Here is a 27,240-nt window from a genome sequence, read left to right as displayed (position 1 = left end):
ATAAAAACTCTCCAGAAAGTAGGCATAGCGGGAACTTACCTCAACATAATAAAGGCCATATATGACAAACCCACAGCCAACATCATTCTCAATGGTGAAAAACTGAAACCATTTCCACTAAGATCAGGAACAAGACAAAGTTGTCCACTCTCACCACTATTATTCAACATAGTTTTGGAAGTTTTAGCCACAGCAATCAGAGAAGAAAAGAAATAAAAGGAATCCAAATTGGAAAACAAGAAGTAAAGCTGTTCCTGTTTGCATATGACATGATACAATACACAGAGAATCCTAAAGATACTACCAGAAAACTACTAGAGCTAGTCAATGAATTTGCTAAAATAGCAGGATACAAAATTAATGCACAGAAATCTCTTGCATTCCTATACACTAATGATAAAAAATCTGAAAGAGAAATTAAGGAAACACTCCCATTTACCACTGCAACAAAAAGAATAAAATACCTAGGAATAAACCTACCTAAGGAGACAAAAACCTGTATGCAGAAAACTATAAGACACTGATGAAAGAAATTAAAGATGATACAAACAGATGGAGAAATATACCATGTTCTTGGATTGGAAGAATCAATATTGTGAAAATGACTATACTACCCAAAGCAACCTACAGATTCAATGCAATCCCTATCAAACTATCAATGGCATTTTTCACAGAACTGGAACAAAAAATTGCACAATTTGTAATGGAAACACAAAAGACCCCGAATAGCCAAAGCAGTCTTGAGAAAGAAAAATGGAGCTGGGGAATCAGGCTCCCTGACTTCAGACTATACTGCAAAGCTACAGTAATCAAGACAGTATGGAACTGGAATAAAAACAGAAATGTAGATCAATGGAACAGGACAGAAAGCTCACAGATAAACCCACACACCTATGGTTAACTAATCTATGACAAAGGAGGCAAGAATATACAATGGAGAAAAGACAGTCTCTTCAATAAGTGGTGCTGGGAAAACTGGACACCTACGTGTAAAAGGATGAAATTAGAACAGCCCCTAACACCACACACAAAAACAAACTCAAAAGGGATTAAAGACCTAAATATAAGGCCAGACACTATCAAACTCTTAGAGTAAAACACAGGCAGAACACTCTATGACATAAATCATAGCAAGATCCTTTCTGACCCACCTCCTAGAGAAATGGAAATAAAAACAATAATAAACAAATGGGACCTAATGAGACTTAAAAGCTTTTGCACAGCAAAGGAAACCATAAACAAGATGAAAAGACAACCCTCAGAATGGGAGAAACTATTTGCAAATGAAGCAACTGACAAAGGATTAATCTCCAAAATACACAAGCAGCTCATGCAGCTCAATATCAAAAAAACAAACAACCCAATCCCGAAATGGGTAGAAGACCTAAACAGACATTTCTCCAAAGAAGATATACAGATTGCTAACAAACACATGAAAGGATGCTCAACATCGCTAATCATTAGAGAAATGCAAATCAAAACTACAATGAGGTACCACCTCACACGAGTCAGAATGGCCATCATCAAAAGCTCTAGACACAATAAATGCTGGAGAGGGTGTGGAGAAAAGGGAACCTTCTTACACTGTTGGTGGGGATATAAATTGATACAGCCACTATGGAGAACAGTATGGGGGTTCCTTAAAAAACTAAAAAGTGAACTACCATATGACCCAGCAATCTCACTACTGGGCATATACCCTGAGAACACCATAATTCAAAAAGAGACATTTACCACAATGTTCATTGCAGCTCTTTTTACAATAGCCAGGACATGGAAGCAACCGAAGTGTCCATCGACAGATGAATGGAAAAAGAAGATGTGGCACATATATACAATGGAATATTACTCAGCCATAAAAAGAAACAAAACTGAGTTATTTGTAGTGAGGTGGATGGACCTAGAGTCTGTCATACAGAGTGAAGCTAGTCAGAAAGAGAAAAACTAATGCCACATGCTAACACATACATATGGAATCTAAAAAAAAAAAAGGTTCTGAAGAACCTGGGGGCAGGACAGTAATAAAGATGCAGACATAGAGAAAGGACGTGAGGACACAGGGAGAAGGGAGCATAAATTGGGAAGAAGTGAGAGAGTGACCCCGAAGAGCCAAAACAGTCTTGAGGGAAAAAAATGGAGCTGGAGGAATCAGGCTCCCTGACCTCAGACTATACTACATAGCTACAGTAATCAAGACAATATGGTACTGGCACAAAAACAGAAATATAGATCAATAGAACAGGATAGAAAGCCCAGAGATAAACCCACACACCTATGGTCAACTAATCTATGACAAAGGAGGCAAGGGTATACAATGGAGGAAAGACAGTCTCTTCAGTAAGTGGTGCTGGGAAAACTGGACAGCTACATGTAAAAGAAGGAAATTAGAACACTCCTTAACACCATACACAAAAGTAAACTCAAAATGGATTAGAGACCTAAATGTAAGACCGTACACTATAAAACTCTTAAGGAAAACATAGGAAGAACACTCTTTGACATAAATCACAGCAAGATCTTTTATGATCCACCTCCTAGAGTAATGGAAATAAAAACAAACAAATGGGACCTAATGAAACTTAAAAGCTTTTGCAAAGCAAAGGAAACTACAAACAAGACAAAAAGACAACCCTCAGAATGGGAGAAAATATTTGCAAATGAATCAACGGACAAAGGATTAATCTCCAAAATATATAAACAGCTCATGCAGCTCAATATTAAAAAAACAAACAACCCAATCCAAAAATGGGCAGAAGACCTAAATAGACATTTCTCCAAAGAAGACATACAGATGGCCAAGAAGCACATGAAAAGCTGCTCAATATCACTAATTATTAAAGAAATGCAAATCAAAACTACAATGAGGTATCACCTCACACCAGTTAGAATGGGCATCATCAGAAAATCTACAAACAACAAATGCTGGAGAGTGTGTGGAGAAAAGGGAACCCTCTTGCACTGTTGTTGGGAATGTAAATTGATACAGCCACTATGGAGAACAGTATGGAGATTCCTTAAAAAACTAAAAATAGAATTACTATATGACCCAGCAATCCCACCACTGGGCATATATCCAGAGAAAACCATAATTCAAAAGACCCCAATGTTCACTGCAGCACTATTTACAATAGCCAGGTCATGGAAGCAACCTAAATGCCCATCGACAGACGAATGGATAAAGAAGATGTGGTACGTATATACAATGGACTATTACTCAGCCATAAAAAGGAATGAAATTTGGTCATTTGCAGAGATGTGGATGGATCTAGAGACTGCCATACAGAGTGAAGTAAGTCAGAAAGAGAAAAACAAATATCGTATATTAATGCATATATGTGGAACCTAGAAAAATGGTACAGATGAACCGGTTTGCAGGGCAGAAATAGAGACACAGATGTAGAGAACAAACGTATGGACACCAAGGGGGGAAAGTGGCAGGGGGTGGGGGTGGTGGGATGAATTGGGAGGTTGGGATTGACATGTATACACTAATATGTATAAAATAGATAAGTAATAAGAACCTGCTGTATAAAAAATAAATAAAATGAAATTCAAAGAAAAAAAAAGTGAGAGAGTGGCATGGACATATATACACTACCAAATGTAAAATAGATAGCTAGTGGGAAGCAGCTGCATAGCACAGGGAGATCAGCTCAGTGCTTTGTGACCACCTAGAGGGGTGGGATAGGGAGGGTCAGAGGGAGACGCAAGAGGGAGGGGATATGGGGATATATGTATACGTATAGTTGATTCACTTTGTTATACACCAGAAACTAACACAACAATGTAAAGCAATTATACTCCAATAAAGATGTTAAAAAAAAAAAAAGTTTTGTCACTCCAGTACTTTACTTGTACTTAAAAATGAAACCACTTGAAATCACTTCAGAGAGGCAACTGACTTGAACATGGGTTCACCTGGGTGTGTGATACTTTTACATCATTGAGCTTATGTTTTTTTTGCTAAGATAGATGACTGTGGTTTAAATGTTTACGTATCAACAGGATACTCCTCTCTGGATCCTTCTATAGGAAACCCAATGGCTCTGGCAATGGAGTTAAAGACTAAAGGGGAGTCTGGGTTTAGCTTGGAAGGCCAAGAAAATTTATACAGAGATCCATGCTTCTAACACCAGAAATGAAACAGATCTATCATGAGGAAACAGGGCTTTCCAGAAATCTACTAATAAATAATTTGATTAAGCTCAAAGAAGGAAAGAACACAGCCATTTGCAATATAAAATGGATGGAATCCCAGATGGGGAGTCAACTGAGATAAGGTGAAGAGACAAAGTAAACATACCAAGAATAAAGAATCACAATATGAACTGTCATATATGAAAATTAAAACTGAATTATGTAACTAGCCTTTTTTTGTTTTTTATTTTGAGCTAGAGATCTGGTTTTAGGACCCTGAATACCTTCTATCCTAAGGGTGTTTTTGAAGGGTGTTTCCCAAAAAGAAATCTAGCTTCATGCCTGGAAAATTGCTTGCTGGCTCCAGTTCTCAGGGAATGAGTTCCAGCTGACCTGTTCTCTGCACCTTTGAAGTCTGATGGGATCCGAGCCACAATGAAGTCAGAATTGAACAGGCGTGAAGTTCTGAATAATCTGAAGTTTATCTGAGGGACTTTCTGCCTCCTTTACCACTTTTGCATAATTATCATGAAGTGAAAGTAAGATATTCCCAGAAACCTACAGTTTTGTAACAAGAATCTAATGATAGAAGACAAAATGTTTCCCAGTGTAAAAAAAGCACTAGCACAGTTGGACACCAGCCTAAGTGACCACATGAACATTTGTAAAGAAGAATGGAAGGAACCGTCAGCCTGCAAATCTATGAAAAGGTGCCAGAGCCACAGGGTGGCAATTTGCAGGTAGCAATATCCAGGTGAAACAGAAAGGAAATCTGGCATAAATAGTGTCACTGCAGAAATACCCATGTTTGTGAGAAAAGCCTTCCTTTCCCTATAGCGGAAATAATTTTTAGATATTTCAAGTCAAAAGTTTTGATTTTATTTATTTTTCTTGTTCAGTGGATCAGCGACATGTTTCACAAGGAGTGGGGGCTGGGAGAGTTCACCTCTGGACCCTGGACTGGAACACAAAGTTAGTAGACGTGCAGATTCAATTTTGGGAAGATGGTCTAAAGCCCTGGGGCTCTGGGGTTGAAAGAGGTCTGTCTTTGAGAACAAAGGAGAGGAACATAGTATTAGCACAGCATAAGGTCTGATCAACGACTCTCCCTCCACTACCTCAGCATTAAAGTTCCAGGAAGAAATGTTCACTGAGTGATCTTTAATAAGTGTTTACTGACTGAATGAATCTCAACAGAGACTTAGAAATCCTCTGGCAGTGGTAGCTTGTGCCCTGCTTTCCGCCTTTGGGAATCTGATTTATAAGAGGCCCCATGTCAGCCTGAGGTGTACAGAGTAAATACAGAGCATGATATGCTGAGCCAGAGGGGGGCCTAAGATAGTTATCCCCACTCCCCACTCCCACTCAGCTTGTTCGCAAGAGATCTCAAAATCACTGTGTGTCCCTATGGGGGTCTATAAAAGTGCTTGGATGGCTGGTAGACCAGAAAGGAAACTTAGGAGAAGATCAGTGCCCAGAAGGTACATGGATCTTGAGTGACCGACCATCGTGGTTTACCCAGAACTGCGGGGTTTCTCCAGGTAAAGGGTTCTCAATCCTAAAAGCAAGACAGTCCTTGACAAACTGGGACAGGTTACCTTCTTACCCAAATCCCAAAACGTGAGCCCAGCAGGTGCCAAGGCTTATCGCACAGCCAGGAGGAAGAAGTGCCAGAGCAGTGGGGAGCCCAGAAGGAACCTGAGTAGAGCAGAACCCAATCCTCTGACGATGTTCCATAGTTAGCTGGGCCTGACCCAAGGGCTATGCTGGAGGAGTCAAGGAGGACACTTAAAATGGGACAGGAGCCCCGAATGGGAGCTTGACCTTTGACTAAGTTTGAATCCCATATTGACTTATATATATAGTTATTAGGGTACCCGAAGGTATGTGCTCCAATATTTATTTTTTGCTGCTATTGACTGGAAATGGGAGCTTATGAACAAATGAAGATCAATTTTAGGAAAAAAATGTTATATGTATTCTTCATCTCAGGACTGTAAATCTTAAACTTGCTTTTATAAGAAGTCATGACCTCCTTCTGAATTGTTAGTATTAATCTATTTATTCATTGTTCACCTTTCCAGCAGAGTTAGCTTAGTTTTGAAGCACCTCACACTGTATCTATCCAACCCTCATTTAAGTGCTCTTATAAAAAATCTTATACTTTCCTTTCAAGGAAAAAAAAAATCGAACAAACTGGGTAGGTGTTCTTGAAAAGAAAGCATTGAATTAAAAAACAAAAACTAGGTATGTGATCATGCATTTCCATCCAAAAATAAAAATGAAGACTTAATTACTAACTCAGAAATAGGATCCAGTCTCTTCGCAGTTTCTCAAGGGGAATTTTGTGGGCTGTACTTAAGCTGGGATGTCTACTCTCCCTTTTCCGCTTTCTGTGCTATCCAGAACGTTTACTGGTTTTGTTTCTTAATATATTTACAAGGGAGGTTATAGAAAAGGTATAGAAGATTCTAATTCTAATGAACTACTTTTACCAGGTTTTCTACCAGATGCTGACTAACGATATGAATTTGCTTTGGCCTCTAAACAGCCATTTAGTCCCCAGGTTCCAATCTCTAGGGGACATCACTGGCATGCAACTTAATATATCCTAAAATAAATTTATCATCTTTTCTTTCAAAGCCATTTCCATAATTAGGAATTTGTTGTTCTGTGTTCTAGTAAAAAGATGGTATTGGTTTATTTTAGACATGGAAGATGAAAGAAGGACAGATGCTTTCAGCGCCAAGAAAAATAATATTTGACTCACAGTGACTTAAATAAACAAGGATTGCTTTTTTTTTCCTCACACAAAAAGGAGTGAAGATGGTTGCTGACTGTGGTTCACTGGAGCTCTGGTTTTCTTGATCATACAGCTCCAGGCATGGTGTCTGCATCTGAACAAGGACAGTGGAGAGTAACAGGGGACCTCTGTATCAGAAAAATAAAAGTTTTCTCAGAACACCTTAGCTGACTTCTGCGTACCTCTCATTAGCCAGGACTGTGTCACATCATCACTGTGGATGACAAAGAAAAAAAAAAAATCCCTGGCAGCTAATCTACGAGGGTGATCTTAGGATTGATATAAGTCACAGATAGCAAAACGGACTTTACCGTTACTCACAAAACAGAAAAAAAATTGCCAAACCACTCATGAACACCACTTACTTCAGCTCAAAATATGTTAACACCAGCTTCTCCATTCCATGTGACGTGAATCAGAATCACAGACAAACAAGCAAGAGCTCTGCAGGGATTCATAAGTTCCACCCTCTGGTGCAGCAACTCTCCTAGTTTATACATTATGACCAGTACCTGCCAGGACCCTCCCAGGACTCACTCAGACCCCCGATACCCTTTCCTCACTCCCTTCCTCTCCCCCACCTCCTTTTGAGAAGACCCTTGGTTCTCTTTTGGTTCCCACTTGCAGGAGGAAGTAAATAAACTTAACTTTAGTTATAGGGGTGTTTTTGCAGGCTTTTGCCTCTCAGATTTTCACACCCAGAAAGAGGATAGAGAGAAGTGGGTCGAGGACAGGAGTTGAGTCTGGTGCCTGAAGATGTTTGCCACAGGGAACCAACAATGTGAGGGCGCAAAGGAGCAGATAAAAAATGGTACTCATGCAAGGAGAAACAAGGAGATTATCTGCTAGATATCTTACTGTTTATGGAGAATATTCTAGCAACTGAGGGTTTGATGAAGTCCTCCTAAGAGCAGGGTCTCACTCGAAGGGTAAGGCTACAGGCTCCTGACATTGGAAGAGGCTTCCTGCCCACTATTCACCCTCTCCCTTTCCAGTTCTTCTGCTGTTTATGAAATACAGCTGAAGAAACCAGAGGTCTCCAATAGATAACCACGACGATTTTGTCAGACACAACACCTCACTGTTTAATCTGCAGATGTGTGCTTGTAAGATACATGTATCCAACTGCCTTCTTGAAATGTCCACTTAGATGTCCAATAGACCTTTCAACTCATGCCCAACAGTGAATTCCTGATTTTTTCTGCCACCCCATGACTAATCTTCTCCACCACTAGCCTTCCCATTGGAGGACATGGTAACTCCTTCCTTCCAGCTGCTGTTACCAAATCATTTCGGTTTATCCTTGTATCTTCTCTTCCTCTCATGACTCGAAACCAATCCATTAGGAAACCCTACTGACCAACCCTTCTCAGTATATTCAGAATTGACCACATGACACTACCTCTTGTGCTAACAGCACCCCAGTCTTAGGCCACCAGCATCTCTCACCTGGATTACTATGACAGGCTCCCAGCTTCTACCTTTCCTCCTCCCACAGCCAGAGTTATCCTTTAAAAATGTAAGCTAAAGCATGCCACTGCTCTACGCAGAAACCTGCAATGACTCCCTAGTTCTCTCAGAATAAAAGCCAAATCCTTACCGTTACCTACAGGTCTCCAGGACCTGGCCTCTGGGATTGTTCTGGCCTCCTCTTATGCGGCTCTGCTCCTCGTCCTTCCAAACTTGCCACCCTGGCCCCTTGCTAACCCTGGATGATACCAGGCAGCCTTGCTGCACTGACTATTCTCTCAGCCTGTAATGGTCTTTCCCCAAACTGGTGAATTCTATTACTCTTTCAGGTCTTGAACTAATAATTGAGGCTAACTCTGACCAACCTATTTAAACAGCAACTCAACACCAATCTGTTGAAATGCCAGTCCTCCTTGATTTGCTCAACTTTTTTTCTTTCTTTTTTTATAGCACTTATTCCTTCTAACTTACTATAATATTTATTTATCACGTCTGTGCTTCCTCCCCTTCCCCCAGAATGTGAGCTTCACAAGTGCAAGGATCTTTGTCTGTGTTGTTCAATGATTTATCTTAAGTGCCTAGAACAGTGTCTGGCACCATGGATGCACTCAGAAAATACTACTGAACAAATAATTCTATAGCTTGGCATGCTTGCTCTTTCCTGGATTCAATGCTGTGTTCAGAAAGCAAACAAATACACAAAACAAGGCACATGTAAATCCACACCCAAAAAAAGAAAAAGAAGTTCAACTCATAGGATATTTCAGTATGACACGTAGCAAAACTCCTTTAGAATCATCTTCCCAAACTATTTCCCTAAGTTCTACTCATAAAATCATTGCAGCTGCTCCTATAATCTCTAAACATTTTATAAAAATCATGCCTGTGATTTCTATTTTTTTACCCTATATTTTCATTTACGCTTTTTTAGTTTTTTCAAAAATAGCTCTCAAATCAATCAAGCTGAAATGTGAAAGGATAAAAGTAAGAAAGAGACAGTGTAGGCTTGCTTAGGGAGAATTTAGGTAGTCTGAAAATAAAATGGTAGAGATCAGGCAGTTGCAAAGTTTCAGTCAGTGAGGGGGAAAAGATCAAACCAGAGAAGAGCCAGGGATGTATCATTAAAATGTTATCTGATGGGTCACAGCTATGTGAGGACAGGGTAACGTCACTGGTACTCTCATATGCAAAGACACAGATTAAGGGTGAGCTCATCAATGAGCCCCTCAACGGTTTGAATAAGGTGAATACAGCCCTGTATCATACGTGCAAAAACACAGCACTTCACAGATTAAGATTTTGAACTGGGCACATTTTGGGTGAATAAAGGAATCTGCTATTTCACACATTGGTAATTAATGTGCAGAAATCATTGCCCTGGTGATCATTTCAAAATATATGTAAATCTCAAATCATTACATTGCACACCTGAAACGAATATAATGTTATATGTCAATCATACCTAAAAAAAGAAGTCATTGTCCTCAAAAAGTAAGACAAGCAGAAAACGTATTCAATAGTGGATTTAGGAAATCTGTGATGCATCAGAGGTGACTGCTTCCCTGTAGCCACTCTTCCGGGTTATCACCCTGGAGGATAAGACATATTCCTTGTTCTGTCAGCTACAGGATACTTGGCAACATAGACAGTTGCATGATGCCATTTTGGCAAAAAACTATTTTGTGTATTTCTCTACCTGCCAAAAATTGAAATTTGCATCCCCTATTCTACATCGTCTCTTGTGTTGTTCTCCTTACCAGGAGTGCCTGGTTCGTTTACCAAAATCTTCTGTTCTCTTCATTTACCAAAATCTTCTTCTGGAGATATTTTAACTCCTAATCTTGCCATGGGGGTAAAACAGTAAAATCTCAACACCTCACCCGCACTTCTTTGGTAGCAAACAATTTAAATTTAATGCCCAGGAAACATGCTGTTTGAAGTGAAATAGCAACATCACCATAAAATCTAGCAGTTTACGAAAGCTGGATGAACTAACTTGGGTATTACTGACAGAAATTATTGTATCATTAAAGTTACTGACATGGAAAATGAACAAGGTACTAAAATGACTCAATATACTGTCTATTACTAAGAAGGAAAATCTTCCTGCATGGAAAACCATTATTAAAATTTATGAATACACATCTAATATCAGAATATATTATCTTAAAACATTCATCTCTCAGTTTTTGTGATTATTGCCACCACTTGCTTTAGGCAGAAATAACAGCTATTACACTATTGATGGTTCAAAAATTAGGAGTATATTTTTATTAAAATTGTTTGCTGTTCTGTTTAAATATAAACTGTTTAGGCTATCAGGACCCATATCTGCATATATGTAATAAAAATAAGCACTATGTTATGTTTTATTATAAACATATTAAAGCTTTAAAAAGTTACATTCTACAGACATCATCAACTGTAATTTACCATTCATGTGAATACTACTTTATTAAGATTATATGGAAGCAAGCTTATTTCATAATAGATGATTTTTGTATATTCTTAGGATTCATTATATGTCTTTGGATGACTTCCCCAAGGATCCCCTCTTAAATGAATTAAGATTATTAGAGGCTTAAGGTCTGTACTTTATTGGGGGCTGGCTGAGACTTATAGAACTTTTATCTTCAAAATAAAAAAGTAATAAAATTCTTTTCAGAATAACATAGCCCTCTCATAAAAGATTTGAAAATAGGACAGAATATCACCTAAATTCACCGGGTTAAATTCAACTCAAAATTAGATGTAGTTTGTTTGTGGGCAAAACATCTCAAAATGAAATTTTTTCATGTTGGAATGAAAGGTACTTTTTAGAAGTATGTTAAGGTAGTATATGTAATGCTGTCATAATATTTCATATAAAGGTTGTATCTTTCCACCATGTGAGAGGTCAACTAAGTTTTTATAAAAAGTTTCTCCCCAGATTTGCAAAAACTGACAAAGATGAGATCTTGTAATAATATTTCAGTATGTCTGTTTTGTAAGCAGACTCAACTACACTAAATATTCTACTTCAGTAAATCCCCATACTGCCTGCCAACACATTTTAATGTTTCTTTTCCTTTAAGAGGGGCCTTTAGAGGGGACCATATACTGAGGATGAGTCATGACCAAGACAAGGAGAAGAGGGACATTTCTGCTGTGGGCATCAGAAGCAAAACTAAAAATAAACTAAGTTCCTTTTCCAGCTGTTGCTTGCAAAACTACATGCATAATGCTCACATTCACCAAGGGAGGTTGAATGGGTTAATGTGACATCACATATTGTTCTGTCATATATAACCATGTCCTGATATAAACATCACTGCTAACATCACAAACAAAAGCCACAGGCATGGCAAATGGCTCCTGTCTCCTTACCCCTTACAGGGTTGTGTGTTCGGGTGTTTCACTTGTCCTACAACAAAAACATGAATTCCGAAAATCTGAACAATTCGAGGAAGGATGAAAGACCGTTTACCTGTCTATGATGGCACACATATCAATGCTGACATTCGCAAAACTTCCTGGCCTCCTTTGTGCCACTTCGTATAAATTTACAAGTTGATCATCCACTTGAATGAGCTGCATGCATCCTTGGAATGAAGGCTGAAGGACAGAGTGACTTGAGTTATTCATCTGGTTCAGATAACCTGTGAGAGAGAAAAATTGGGAATGTTGAATTGTGTGTCCAGCATGCTTCACTAAAATTCCTCTGGGTGTTTTCCCTGACCACAGCCATCGTATCCAACTACTGTGTTTCGCTGATCCTTGCTGATGCTGTACTCAGTGTGGAAGAATGAAGTCTTTTGAGAAAACGGTATTATTTCAGGGGAAGTTGTTAAGGGTTGAACCGAGGCAAACGTTTGTCTCTGGTCTCTGTCTATGAAGCATCCTTCACGTTTTCTCTTTTGACAGCTTCTTTTTCACTGTCACATCTCTGTCCATCTGCCCACGGCTATACTTCTTCATCTGACCCTGTTTTCAGAGATCAGGACGTAAAATTTTAGACCTTTCCCAACTATCCAACCTCCTTCCTTTTATGTCTTTAATATTTACTGTTATTTTCTTAATTCCTTAGAGGTCTGTTATTCAGATGTCAAGAAACTAAACTTACTATTATCAACTAAGGCAGGTTTCTTTTATAGATTAATATCTAATTCAATCCAAAGAGACATTTGCATTACAAATGATTTCCCAATTTATAAAACCCAAAGAAACATAAAGAGATAAATTTAGGCATAAGGGTCAGCCACCTTGCTCTGAATATCCATCTCATATAAGGTACCTAACATGGTATAGGTAGCATAAGTGATAAGAAGTGAAACTAAAAGTTTAAAAGAATGAGTAACAAAACAAAAAAAGAAAGTTTCTATTAGGGTTAGCAACTACTGGTTCTATTACAGAGTAGGATATACATATACTAAGGTTGAGATCAGATAATTTAAAAAATTTCATTGCAAAGTAACTTTAAAATAGCACCACAAATAAATTCCCTTTATGCTTTTCAATAGAAAAAATCATAATTCATATTATGCATAGAAAATCTGTAGGCCATATGGAATAAAATTTCTTGATCCCATTAAATATCTCCACAAAGTCCCCCAAATGAACTTCACCTATCAGAGCAAATTTAAACTGTAGTAATTTGTCTGCTTAAAAATCTTAAGTTATTCACACATTCTTTTCAATCTAATATTATATCTATAGCAAAAAAACAATTTATACAAAATGGGTTGGTATCAGGATGTGCCATTAATTGGATAAAAGGGAATTTTCAATAAAAACAGTCCAAAAAATGACCATTAAGCGATTTCTTATTTTATTTTAAATATTTATTTATTTTATTTTATTTATTTTATTTATTTTGGCTGCGCCGGGTCTTAGTTGTGGCATGTGGGATCTCTACTTGCGGCATGCGGGCTTCTTAGTTGTGGCATGCAAACTCTTAGTTGTAGCATGCATACGGGATCTAGTTTCCCCACCAGGGATCGAACTCGGGCCCCCTGTATTGGGAGCGTGGAGTCCTACCCACTGGACCACCAGGGAAGTCCCCATTAAGTGATTTTTTTTAAATGTCCTATTCTGTTTGACTAGTAACAGTAGTTTAGAACAATAGAAATCTCCTTCTCCCTTTATTAATGGCTTACAATAATTAAAATCTAATAATTATCAATTGAATCCTCTTTAAGGATTAATCACAGAAGTGTATACAATCATTTTCCATCAACACAGTATTATGTAAAAATACGATTATACTTAATTTCTTGGCTTAAAAATAAATAAGCATCTATTTCAATGTCAAACATATGGTATTTTTTTTTGTCTTTTTTCTTTTCTGAGTCACTTTTTTTTTTTTTTTTTCATTTGCATTGACTTAATCCTCTCAGAAAATTGCTGATCTTAGCTAAGTGGTCTATTTAGACTAGCTGTATGCATACATATGATTTTCACTCTGTCTAATCAAGATAAAATTGAATGGAGTTTAATGTCTAAACTTAGCAAAGAGAAAACATCCAGCTGTAACTTTATTGACTATTCTTAACGAGACAATCATATGATTCTGTTTTTTGAATACTTGGGAGTCTCTAAATATCCACACTTGCTTTGAAGTATTCCAAAATGGGTAGATCTATTGTGAGAACAAGACCTTCTCAGAAGCAAGGCAGCTGCATAACACACAGATCCCTATCAAATGGGTATAGTTAAGTTCATAAAACAAGACTTCATCAGTCACTCATAACAATGTTGTTTGGCCCTGATGAATTCTGGAGTTTGAAATTGTCAATTCCTTTCATTTTTCTACACAGCATACATTCTAGGAGAAGATAATTATAGTACAAACTACTACATGTCCATTATAATGTAGCCATGGAGCCTCATGGCTCATGAAGAGGTTGTCAGTAATGACTGAAAGGAAGGTGAGGAAGCAATGTTACTGGAAATGGAAGAAAACTGGATCATTGCTATGTTGCAGTGGAAAGTTTAGCAAAACTGTGATAATATGGAAAGGAAAACACTGTACTTAATGAACTGCATAATCTAGCTAAGGACATTTCCACACAGAGTATTCTGGCGTCTTCTCTTTGTTTATAGTAAAAGGGAAAAAGAAGAGAGAAAAACTAAACACAAACTGTTAAATATGAGGAAGCTAGGTCTTGATGGATTTGAAAATAAAATATTTTCTTAATTTCAGTCTCTCCAGATGTTGACCGCAAAAAATTAAGAAATCACTTCATGGCAAATTTCTACTACCAGGAAAACATGATCTAAAGATGATAATGAGGTGTGGCTATAAAATTCATATTAAGACCTCAGAAATACCTTAGATGGTGCCTCCAAGAACCATTCATTCAGACAAAATAACTTCTAGCCAGCTTACTGGTGTGTCTTATAGAGCCTCTGAGTTAAACAATAATGGTTCTAATAATCTTATGGACATTTTCCCCTCAGCATGTCAGCGGAAGCCCAATGTGAAAAAGAGCTTATCTTTATGAAAGTGTGGCTATGGCTTTTGTTTAATGAAGTAAAGCTAAACAGCATTCATAGGAAGCCTACACATTTTTAAGAGAAGTGTACTAGTAGAATGTTGACCACTCCCTTATAGTTAGCAATGGGTTAAAGATGTTGAGTCTCTGGTACTGAAATTCCGGGTGCTCTAACACCCTCCTACTCTTGAAATGGAGGACAGCATATTATTATTTATTTCTGTTATTGTTCCCTGTATGTACAAATATAATTTCAGTAAAAAATCTTAGTGTAATAGTGTCTGTGATACTTTCAGTGACTAAAGCTTAGGATTTAACCTGCTTAGTAGATTAACAGCAAGACTGTTTGGAGAAAAAAATTTGCAGCTGGGATTTAGAGGGTCAGAAATGAATAGATATAAAATGGATAGAAGGTTAAACTCAACTAAAATTTGCCAAGTTATTATAAAAATTAAAAACAGTAAAAAAGTAAACTTTTGCTTGTTTTGGTTTAGACCTTTAAATTTATTATATCTATGAATTTGAAATAAAAAATACAATGTTTATACATGGGTTGTAGTTACTGGTGATCTGACGATATGTTGTAATACCCACAGTGAATTGTAATTGTGTCATTCTCAATTGCATCTATCAGTGAACTGGGTCATTATAATTATGTTACCTTACTGGCATGTTTGAGATTTCCATTTCAAGACTTGGCATATAAAAACTTTATACCTGATTTGAAGTCCTTTCAGCATTTTGTTATTCTTGTTGACAAAAGAAACACATGCGTTTTCAAGGTTTTAAAATTTTAACTCAGATATACATTAGTGAAAAGCATGCTGCTATTTGTTTTGACATTAAAATGCCAATCTAAGTTGTTGTAAATTATAATGGTAACTTGATGGGACAAGAAAAGCAAACAACAGGCAACAGGGCTGAATATTTTACATGTCTAAAACTACATGCATACAAGATGTCTCTATTTATACTTATTTTAAAGTTGGGAAGTTTGGGAGGTTGAGAAAGGCTGGTAGAATGCTGTAAAGATGCTAAAAACCATTTAGGCTTTTCCTTTCAAAATAACCTTGGAATACTGTGCAAAGTGTCTACTAACCTCTACTGTTTACCAAACCTTCCTAAATAATTCACCCTGGTGGGGTTGGGCCCAAACAAGCAGTGTGTTAGAGTGAGCCAGGAGTGAGCCCAGTGGTGCTTGGTGCCTGCAGTTAAGGACAGCCAAGCACATGCCCACCTGGCACGGCTGGGAGACTGACTACAATACAGGTTGATTGAGCAAATAAATAAATAGATTGACAATAGTGGGAGCCAGGTTCACACTGTCAGGAAAGGAGGGTGCAAATGAAAAAAGGGAGGTCTTGAATGGATCCTATGGGTTTGGATTGGAATTTAATCTATAAGTGTGCACTTGTGGTTTTCAGTATATAGAGATATAGAAATAAATCTAGATGGAATTGTGTATATGCTCAATATACAGGTGGTTCCTACCATCCACTGAAGATGGTCCAGAGCAGGATTATACCCAGAAGAAATGAGTCCCCTTACAGTTCAGATCTTAGTTTCTCTACTGAATAAAACCAGAACTCTTTGGAGAAAGGCTGATCCTAGAGCTGGGTCACAGAAAGCACAATATGAGCCTGGAACATTCTGCTGCCCAGAAAAGTAAAGAAGTGCTCAAAGAATGATGGTGTCATGTCAGAATGACATAGGGGCCAGTCTGCAGAGGGCTTCTACTGCTCCGATCTGGACAATTTTAAAACAAAATAAATAATTTGAGCATCAGAAAGATATTTTGAGTATCAAAAGAAAGGAAGGAAGGAAGGAAGGAAGGAAGGGAGGGAGGGAGGGAGGAAGGAGGGAAATAAGAGGAAAAGGAAATAATTTATAGATATATTTCATCAAATAACAGGAATCCATGAGTCTACTTGCATAAAAATGAATAAATAGGAGAATAGAAATATCTTCCTATGATAACTAACAAATGTAAAAAGCATGTTGGAATTAGAAAGGTACAATCTGGCAACCATCATAGTAGTAATTAATTCAGGCAAGAAATATTAACTGATGCTCAAATGAGTGGGTGAAATTTGGATGATGAACAGTCTCAAAGTGTCTCCCTATGAATATATTTACTAATTTCAAAGGGGAAAGTAGTCATTTTACAGCAAAGAAACCTGGCAGACATCTTTGTAATCAAATGATCAAAGTTATCACCACCAGTAATGGGACCCACTGACACTGTGGGACACCTGATAAGTTGCAATGAGAAGAATGCAATGACTCCTGGTGGTACTCCTGCCCAAGACACACATCCTAGGTCCAATCATGAGAGAGCATCAGACAGACTCAGCCTGAGAGGATCTTCAGGAATGATAAGGTTGTGAAAGCCAACAAACAGCTGAGAATCTGATTTCAATCAGCAGAGACTGGAGAGGCAGGAAAACAGGGTGTAACATGTGATCCCAGACTGGGTCTTTTACTATAAAGGACGTTACTGGACAATTGACAAAACTTGAATGAGTTATCTGAGTGAAAGTTATACTGGTGGCTTTTGAACTCTTCTTGCAAATTTTATTTTCACATTTTAAATTGTTTGAAAATAAAAACTATTTTTAAAAAGATTATGATCCATTTGACATGAGATGGTGCTTTACGCTAAACATAATGCCATTCGAGAACCTTATTTTGGATTAAATTATTTCCCAATAAAAGGAAATTATCCTGTCTCCATTTCCCCACGTCCCACTTCACTCCACTTTAATCTGCACTCAGTGCCCATGAATTGTCAATGAAATTGCTCTTCCTAATTTCAGTGATCATTTTCAGGTAACCAAAGGACATCTTTTACCCCTTAACTAGACCTCCTGGTGGCATTTAACACTTGATCCTCATTTTATGTTCTATGTTACCAGGCCAGGGTGACTTTTGTGGCCTTAAAAGACTGAATATTCTGAATCCTGCCCACATTCCAATTTCAATTCATATCCCTCTTAGCCAGATTTTTAGATCTAGGGAGTTCCTAAACCCTAAAAATATTAGGACACATGCAAACACTCAAATCCCCTTCCAAGATTTAAAAATTAAAACAATATTAGTTAAACCATTAAATAAGTATAAGAAAATTCTACAAAAGATTGATTTTTTTCCCTCAGTATATACTTTATGCTTCAAATAAATCTGTCACATTTAAAAGTGGTTCTGTTGTATTTTGGGCTGACTACTAGCTCCCAAATTAAATGCTTTAAGATGTCTATTCCTACCCCCCTCAAAAAAATCTGAATCACTTTGATGTACACCTGAAACTGACACAACCATACTTCAATAAAAAAAAAGTGCCTATTCTTGCTCACTATGCTTCAGCCACCCCCATTCTCTTGCCTGTGCTTTAGGAAAACCAAGACCTTTCTGCCTGGAATTTTCTTCCCACTTGCATTTTTCATGGCTGACTTATGATTCAGGTCAGCTCAAATATCACCTTCTGAGAGGGGGCCTTCCAAGACCACTCTACTTAAAATTATTCTATCCATTTTCTCATTCTAGCTCCTCAGCTACTTATTTCTTGTCATAGAATTTGTCACAATTTATAATTATCTGGATTGGTTTATTTATTTACTTACACGTGTGTGTGTTTCTGAATGTGTTTTTCTCCCCTTTAGTATAATAGTTTCATGACAGCAATTGTATTGTCTTATTTCTCTATGAATTTTAAAAAAACGTATTTGTTGAGAAAAACACACATAGCATAAAATTTAGCAACCTATTTATATTAAAACAATCCATGGGATATAAGGGAGATGTTCAAGATACAAAGTGTCTATTATAAAGTTTGGAAATAAATTATTTTTCAACAGATTGAAGTTCTCCTTTATAACATAATGTAATCTCCATTTTTCAGGCTTTATTGACCCCTCTGTATTTGTTAGGTGAATGATCAAGTGAGTGAATATGTTTGCATTTTTATCCTGGAATGAGGTGATATCTAACCTCGCATCTTCACTTCCTTCAGGACTCTGTTTCAGTTACCTTATCAGAGAGGCCCTCTCTGATCACCAGTTAAATAACATTCCCCCACCCCCTTGATGCTCTATCCCCCTTATCTGATTCATTTTTCATAACTCTTATCACCACATTATATATTATATTTTTGTTTACTGTTTTTTCTCCTTTTACTGGAATGTACCCTCCATGAGACTTTGACTCCTAGATCTCTTACATAGTAGGGGCTCAAACATTGTCTACTGAATGAACAAAAAGTCACTGAAGAATTTTGAGCAAGGAAATAACTTAACCAATTTGTATTATGTTATTTTCTCTCTGGTGGAGATAGGAATAAGCTGGTAGAGGGAAAACCGGAGATAAGGATTGTTTTACAAAAGAGTCATTGGATAAATTACAAATTCTTATCTAAACTATGTCAATAAAGCTGATGTAGAGGGAATGGATGAAAAATATTTCACAGGAAGATATGACAGAACTGGCTGATCTACTGGATATGAGTACTGCACAGAGAGAGAGAGACGATTAGAATGACTCAGATTTCTGGGTGAGCAACTAGATGGATGCTTTTGCCTCTATGAAAAAGAAGATGCAGGAAAAGCATCAGGTCTTTAAGGAGTGGGATGAAACGAGAGGAGAAAGGGTGGTGGGTGGTTCTGATGAGTTCAAAGCTAGCCTTTTCAAGTCTGAAGTACCACTGGGATATCTAAGGTAAAATATTCAATCCATAGATTAATATTAATATCTGGACATCAGTAGAGGGATCAGAATTTGGGGAAGTTTTTCAGTCACTATGCTATGGAGGTGGAGGAGATTATATAAAGAAATTGTATAGTGCGCTAAGCAAAGAACTTCAAGGCTGGAACTCTAGAAATAATCTACGTATCAGTGGTAGAAGCAGGAAAATAAACTAGTGAATAAAACTGAGAAAGAGGTAGAAGAAAAACCAAGGAGTGATATTAAGGAAGTGAAGGAATGATTAACAATATCAAAGATCACAGAATCCAAATTACATGAAGACTTAGGGCTTGACTTGTGTTTACCATTTAGATCAATGGGAAACTGGAAAAGTGGGTGTGGATAACAAATTGCATTGTTTAAAGAGCACACAACATGTGGGAGAGCAGAAAGCACAGTGCTCCTAACATTCCATTATCAAACAGTGGTCTACTAAATGAAAGGCTAACTAACATCTTTGGAGGTAATTTTTATGAGTTAATTTTAATTTTGTAAATCATTTAATATAATCTGTTGGCTTTTTCAAATTTAGGATGTCATTTATGTTTATCTACTATTTATTTATAATAAATGAGTAGTAGATATAATATTAAGAATTTTGTCTCTATCAATTTTTTCCCCTTGGGGAAATTAATTAAATGCTCGGTTTCTTATTTCTTTATCTATAAAATAGGAAAACTTACAATATTTTATAAAACATAATATTTTATAAAACTTATGAAATGTATAAGCACAGGAGGTTGTTGTAAAGAATTAGTAAGAATATAACTACAAAGTAAGTGCCTAGAAAATGCCCAGAGTATACACCAAAAAGATCCAGAAATCAACACCATCACCATTTCTATTATTTCAAATGGTTTATATTATTTCAATTGTCTTTGTATTTATCAGAGATCCAAAACTATGTTATTTTTCTCCTTAAGAATGTTAAAATCTCATTAGGAAGACAGGTCTCAGAAACATGAACATAATTGTACTAAAAATGTTACTGCCTATCCAAATGAGTAAGTAAAATGCAAGTAATGGAAGAGTTTGAGAAGACCATTCTCACTTCTTGAATATTGTATCTCTTTCCTTGGCTAACAGAATATTATATTGTCCCAGGTTTTCTTTATACTTTTCTAGCAGTATCATTTCAATTTCATTTACTGATTGCTTGCCTCCTACCTGGTGTATAAATGTAGGAGTTCATCAAAGTTTGTCCTGGGCCATGTCAGTTTTCTTGGTAGTCTCTCCACAATAATAGCATTACCCAAACCCACTGCTTGAACTACCAACTATATGAGTAGGTCTCCAATGATATCTCCATCACAGGTCTTTCTTCTGAGCTGAGGACTAATGTATCCAGAGGTTCTTGGACTTCCCCATTCTAATATTTAACACATGTTCAAAACTCAAGATATATTGTTCTTGATCCCAGGTGGTATTATGTCATTGTCCCTATACCAGCAGTCACTCAAAAAGTCAACTTCAATTTCCTCATCTAAAATGTTGCGCATATTAAACAACCAAGAGTAATCCCTGGCACCTCCATCCTCACTCCCTGTATGCACAATCACATCATGTCAGTTCTATCTTTTAAATAATCCTCAGTCTCTTCATGACCATCTGAGATCAGACTATCTATCACACCTTCTCCACCACCCACTTCCAATCCATCTCCAGCATGAAGCCTAAGTGATCCGTATTAAAAATATTAATCTGATCACGTTACAACCTGATCAGGAGTCTTTTATTTATTTGATAAAATGAATTAATAGGATTTTTAAAAAATTTCCAAGGTTTTTCTTTCCCTCTAATGTTCTAGTTTTCCAAATGCAAAATATATTTATAGTGATATACAAAACATGGGTTCTTACATTATGAAAACAAAATTTTATTTGTTTTTAAATATAGTATTTATCAGTTTGACTTTATTTAATTAAAATTAATTTAATATAATTTATTGGACCACTTAGGTAGCTAGATTAATTTAAAATATGTATATATATATATTTTTAACTTCTTTATTGGAGTATAATTGCTTTACAGTATAAAATATGTATATTTTAGAATATTTAAAAATATATAAAAATTAGTATCAATATATTGTTTACAAAACACTGTTTATCAAAACTTTATTGCCTTAGCAGGATCAAAATTTTTCAAATAAAATTATTTGTGACTCTCCCCTCCTATCCTCATACAATACTCATAAGATAAGTAAAGTGTATTTATACCAAAATTAGCTTAAATTTAGAAGATACTGGACATATTTCTATGACTGTCTTTTAATAATCATGAAGAAAATTACAAGAACATAGAAAAATAAAAGGAAATCAGAGAAGCAGACTAGGTATCTTGACAAAGTGGGATAGTTAGCAATTTGCAAATCAAATTGTACAATATGATTTTAAAAGCCATTGTTGCCCCAGGGCCACCATAAAAAGAAGAGGAGAATTACCAAACTGAATAATTTAACTCTTTTATGTCTTTTTTTAAAATGTTAAGTGAATTTCTGAAAACTTAGTTGTGTATTCGTATATAGAGAGAGTGCAAAATGCAAAATAAAAGACTTTTACATTTGATAACTGATTCTTTATGACCATTCCCATTACTGTATGTAACACATAAAATAGACAAGTACATTCACACATTCACAAAATAAAATAATATTGTCTTCTTGATTCTTCTGTATAAGCTGTTTGTTGATTACTATGGAATAATCCAATATTTTGTAAAATACAATCTTAGTGGTCAGCAGTATGGGCTGCAGAACAGCAGAACTGGTTGGAATCCCAGTCCTGCATATATTAGTTACGTAGTTATGCCTTGACTAGGTCACCTGGCTTTTGTTTAATGTATTTTTTTAAATTAAATTGTATATATTTAGGGTGTACATTATGTTTTAATATATATTTAAATAGTGAAATGATTATTACCGTCAAGCTAATTAACACATCCATCTCCTCAGAGAGTTACCAATTTTTGGTGTGTGGTGAGAGGACCTGAAATCTGTTCTCTTAGCAAATTTCCGCTATACAATATAATATGATTAATTATAATATGATTAACACCATGCTGTACATTAGATCTCTCTCTAGACTTACAATCCTACATAACTGTGTATTTGCATCCTTTGACCAACATCTTCCCCTTTCCCCTACCTCCCCCTGTCTGGTCTTAACTTCAGTTTCTTCAGTTGAAGAACAGGATTAATAATACCCAATTCATGTGTTTCTTGTAAACATTAAATAAAATACTATAAGAAAAGCACCTAGCACAGTGACTGGCACTCAGTAGGTGCTCAATAATGGTAATTATTATCATTAGGAGCCTGTTAAATGCATGGCTTTGATTAAATAACACGGTAATTTCTCACATTTAAAAGTATTTTGATATTTGAGAGATTTGTTTTATACTGTAAAGAAAATTAGAAATTAGTTTCTCATCACTCCTGTAAGTAGTCCCATTTTAAAAGCCTATGTATTTTTTAATATTTTGAGGGGGGAGGACTCCGCCTTTCTTTATTAGTATTTTTACATGTGAAAAAGGAAAATATGAATGTAAACTAGAAATAACAATTATCTGCATTACAATAATATCTATAATCCAAAATACTAGGAAATCAAGGCAATTCCTACCTGGCTTTGGAATGCTTCTAAATATGACTATATTTGATATTCTGGAAATTAACTTCAAATCAATACAAAGCCATATTGTGAAGATTTATTCCAGGAGTTGCTTTGAAACTGGATAGGCAAGAAATTTTCAACCTGTTTTGGCTTTGGTGCTTAGAAGGGTGCTTGGCCCAAAATAGGAGTCCATGACCTATCCTTTTTCCTCCTCCTTCCCTTCTACTTGGTGTTACAATTATTGTTGTTGATGATGATGTTATTACCCTTGATGTGATCTTTTGAGACTTCAGTGTTCTGCACTCTGTACAATGATGGTGCTTTTCTTCAGTTGTGATAATGTTTCCATATTCATCAATGAAGTCTGATGTTAGAGTTTGAAGGTAAAATATTGGGTTGGCCAAAATGTTCGTTTGTTTTTTTCCGTAAGTTGGCTCTTGTAGCACTTAGCTGTCTTTAACTTTATTCAAAACAATTTTGTTAGATTGTATGTGACAGCTATCATATCAGCGTGCATTTAAAAAAAGACTTATCAAAATTAGTGAATTTTTGTATAGTCATTTTAATATTGAAGATGGAAGAAAAAAGGCAAGATTTTCAGCACATTATGCTTTATTATTTTAAGAAAGGTAAAAACGCAACCAAAATGCACAAAAAGTTTTGTGCAGTGTACGGAGAAGGTGCTGTGACTGATCGAACATGTCAAAAGTGGTGTGCGAAGTTTCGTGCTGGAGATTTCTCGCTGGACGATGCTCCACATTTGGGTAGACCAGATGAAGTTGATAGTGATCAAATGGAGACATTAACTGAGAACTACCAATGTTATACCACATGGGAGATAGTTGACATACTCAAAATATCCAAATCAAGCTTTGAAAATCATTTGCACCAGCTTGGTTATGTGAATCACTTTGATGTTTGGGTTCCACATAAGTTAAGTGAAAAAAACCTTCTTGACCATATTTCCGCAGGCAATTCTCTACTGGAACGTAATGAAAACTTTCCGTTTTTAAAACAAATTGTGATGGGCGATGAAAAGCGGATACTGTACAATAATGTGGAACAGAAGAGATCGTGGGGCAAGTGAAATGAACCACCACCACCACACCAAAAGCCAGTCTTCATCCAAAGAAGGTGATGTTATGTATATGGTGGGATTGGAAGGGAGTCCACTATTATGAGCTCCTTCCAGAAAATGAAACGATTAATTCCAACTCGTACTGCTCCCAAGTAGACCAACTGAAAGCAGCACTCAATGAAAAGCATCCAGAATTAGTCAACAGAAAATGCATAATCTTCCATCAGGATAACACAAGACCACATGTTTCTTTGATGACCAGGCAAAAACTGCTACAGCTGGACTGGAAAGTTCTGATTCATCCACCATATTCACCAGACATTGCACCTTCGGGTTTCCATTTATTTAGGTCTTTACAAAATTCTCTTAATGGAAAAAGTTTCAATTCCCTGGAAGACTGTAAAAAGCACCTGGGAACAGTTCTTTTCTCAAAAAGATAAAAAGTTTTGGGAAGATGGAATTATGAAATTACCTGAAAAATGGCAGAAGGTAGTGGAACAAAAGGGTGAATATGTTGCTCAATAAAGTTCTTGGTGAAAATAAGTCTTTTATTTTTACTTACAAACCAAAGGCAATTTTTGGCCAACCCAATACTTTTTAGAATGCTTCAAATTTCACTAACTCAATACTCTCCAAAAATGATAATTTTCCCCAAAATGCTGACACTGTCTATTCTGAGTTACTAAAAAAAGACTTGTTGCATATAAATACATTTGTAAAATTTCTACCACATCTCAATTTTTTAACATAACACAAATTCTCTGCTATGAGAATTTATTTAACAACATTTAACATTCAAGAATAACATACTATAGAGTATTTAGGAAAGAGATACAAATAAATAATCTCTAGATAATTCCATTTCCTATGATACAGCAATGTGAGGAGCCTGAAACTTACTTTTTCAGTTCAAAACACATAGAAATGTCAGATAAAATGTAACACACATCCTTTAAATTATATCTCTATGCATCCAATAAGGTAGGAGAAGCTTTCGGGGGGGGTGAAAGAAAGAAAGAAAGAAAGGGAAAACTCTAAACTACAGGGTACCTGATGATACTGGGCTGTTAGTATTCAGAGGGTACTTGCTAACCTTTGTAATGCAGAAGTTTGGATTTTAAAGGCCAAGCAGAATTAGAAATCAAGTGTTGGACTTGTGCAAGGAATAGGAACACCCCTCCTTGTCCACCCCCCCACACTAGCACATAAAACCTAAAAATGCTAAAATTGCAGTTGAAGCAGATACTGGAGAAAAATTCACTAGTCAGCAAAGTGAGGTGACAAGGAAACTTGTCTCTCTTTTACTGGCCTATAGAAAGAAAATGAAAAAGAAATTACTTTCTGAGAATTCATAAGCCACAGGCTTGCTCAACAAAATTATGCCTTTCAAATTTACTCTGGCTAATAGGGTATAACCCCCAAGCCAAGAAATTAAAATACAGAAAGTAGTTCTAAATTGCTATGTTTTGAAGGAAGCATAAATCCTCTCTGGATTGACTCTGGAATTACAAGATTCCTGAAGATAAAACCAGAGAAATTTAAACTCATAATTTAAAGATGCAAAACATTAGAAAACAAGCATAATGAACAAGATTCAGCAGAAACATCACACATAAAAATTTGGCCCCTATGGATTTCAGGTAAATTTTAAGATTGAGAATATGGTAAAACATTCAAAAATTATTTAAAGAAATAAAAGGTGGAACAAAATATATAAGAAAGGAATGAGCTAATATTAAAAAGAACCAGTCAGATTTGATAAATAACCAAATAGATTCTCCAAGAATAAAAATATATTATTGAAATTAGAAACTCATTAGTTGTGTTAAGCAGATGAGACAAAGCTATAGGATGTATTTGTGAATTGAAAGATAGATTGGACATCTAGTAGTCTAGGAGAAAAAGTGATTAATAAATACAAATATTAACATGTGGAGGACGAAATGAGGTCTAACATATATTTGATTAACATTTCAGAAGGAGAGAAAAGAGAGAATTATGGAGAAGGAATTCAAAGACAGAATGTCTAAGAGTTTTCCAGAACTGACTAAAAATTTAGATTCAGGGAGGACAATAATTCCCAAACAAATTTTTTTAAAAAATCAATCTTACACACAATGGTGTAAGAGCAAATCGCCAAAGAGCATAAAAATAAGCAAGAGAGAAGAGAGATTACTCCTAAGAAACAATATTAAAGCAGACGGGAAACTTCTTAACAAGGGGAAACAAATGGTAGAATGCAATAGAATAATACATTGAAAGTGCTGAAAGAAAATAAAATTCCAATCTAGAATTGTAAATCAAGCTAAACTATCACAAGAAAGAAGGTGAAATTAAGATATTTTCAGAAAAACGAAAATTGAAGCACGTTACCAACAGACCCTGATTAGAAACCATTAAAAGTAGAGAATGTGTGTCAAATGCAAAGGAAATAAGTCCAGAAAGAGGAGAGACACAGGAAGGCACAGTAAGAGAAAAAATTGGCAAAAGTGGGAAAACCTAAAAATACAGTTTTTTAACCTAAAAATAAATTTATAAAAATGATAATATTGAAGTTAAAAAAGAGGTAGAACAAAATTGCAGGACAAGAGTAGGATACAGGATGGTAGGGGATGAGCACAGTTATGTTACGCCAAGTGTCGTGGACTGTATTTTATCCTCCTCAAAATTCATATGTTAAAGCCCCAACCTCCAATATGACTGTTTGGAGATGGGGCCTTTAGGTGGTAATTAAGGTTAAATGAGGTCATGAGGGTAGGCCCCAATCCCATAGGACTGGTGTCCTTATAAGAAGAGGAAGAGACCCAGAGATCACTCTCTCTCCCTATGTGCCTAAAGGAAAGGTCATGTGAAGGTGTGGTGATAAGTCAGCCAACTACAAGTACTGAAGAGAGTCCTCACTAGAAACCAACCTTGGCATGTTGATCT

At 36.3% G+C, this 27,240-nt stretch overlaps 1 protein-coding gene across 2 annotated transcripts in view; it reads right to left on the bottom strand.

Moving 5' to 3' along the window:
• The window catches only part of CNTNAP2 (contactin associated protein 2), a 2,096,032-nt gene that overhangs the window by 900,125 nt on the left and 1,168,667 nt on the right, over positions 1-27,240 (bottom strand). For both annotated transcript variants that reach the window (XM_061198858.1, XM_061198859.1), the window contains exon 10: positions 11,877-12,048. In XM_061198858.1, the coding sequence (XP_061054841.1) occupies positions 11,877-12,048 (172 nt within the window). The remainder of the gene's footprint in view (positions 1-11,876; positions 12,049-27,240) is intronic.

This window comes from Eubalaena glacialis, chromosome 8 (assembly GCF_028564815.1).
Source record: "Eubalaena glacialis isolate mEubGla1 chromosome 8, mEubGla1.1.hap2.+ XY, whole genome shotgun sequence".
NCBI lineage: Eukaryota > Metazoa > Chordata > Mammalia > Artiodactyla > Balaenidae > Eubalaena > Eubalaena glacialis.
The sequence above is the reverse complement of the archived record's forward strand: the minus strand, read 5'-3'. Positions and strand labels throughout refer to the sequence as shown.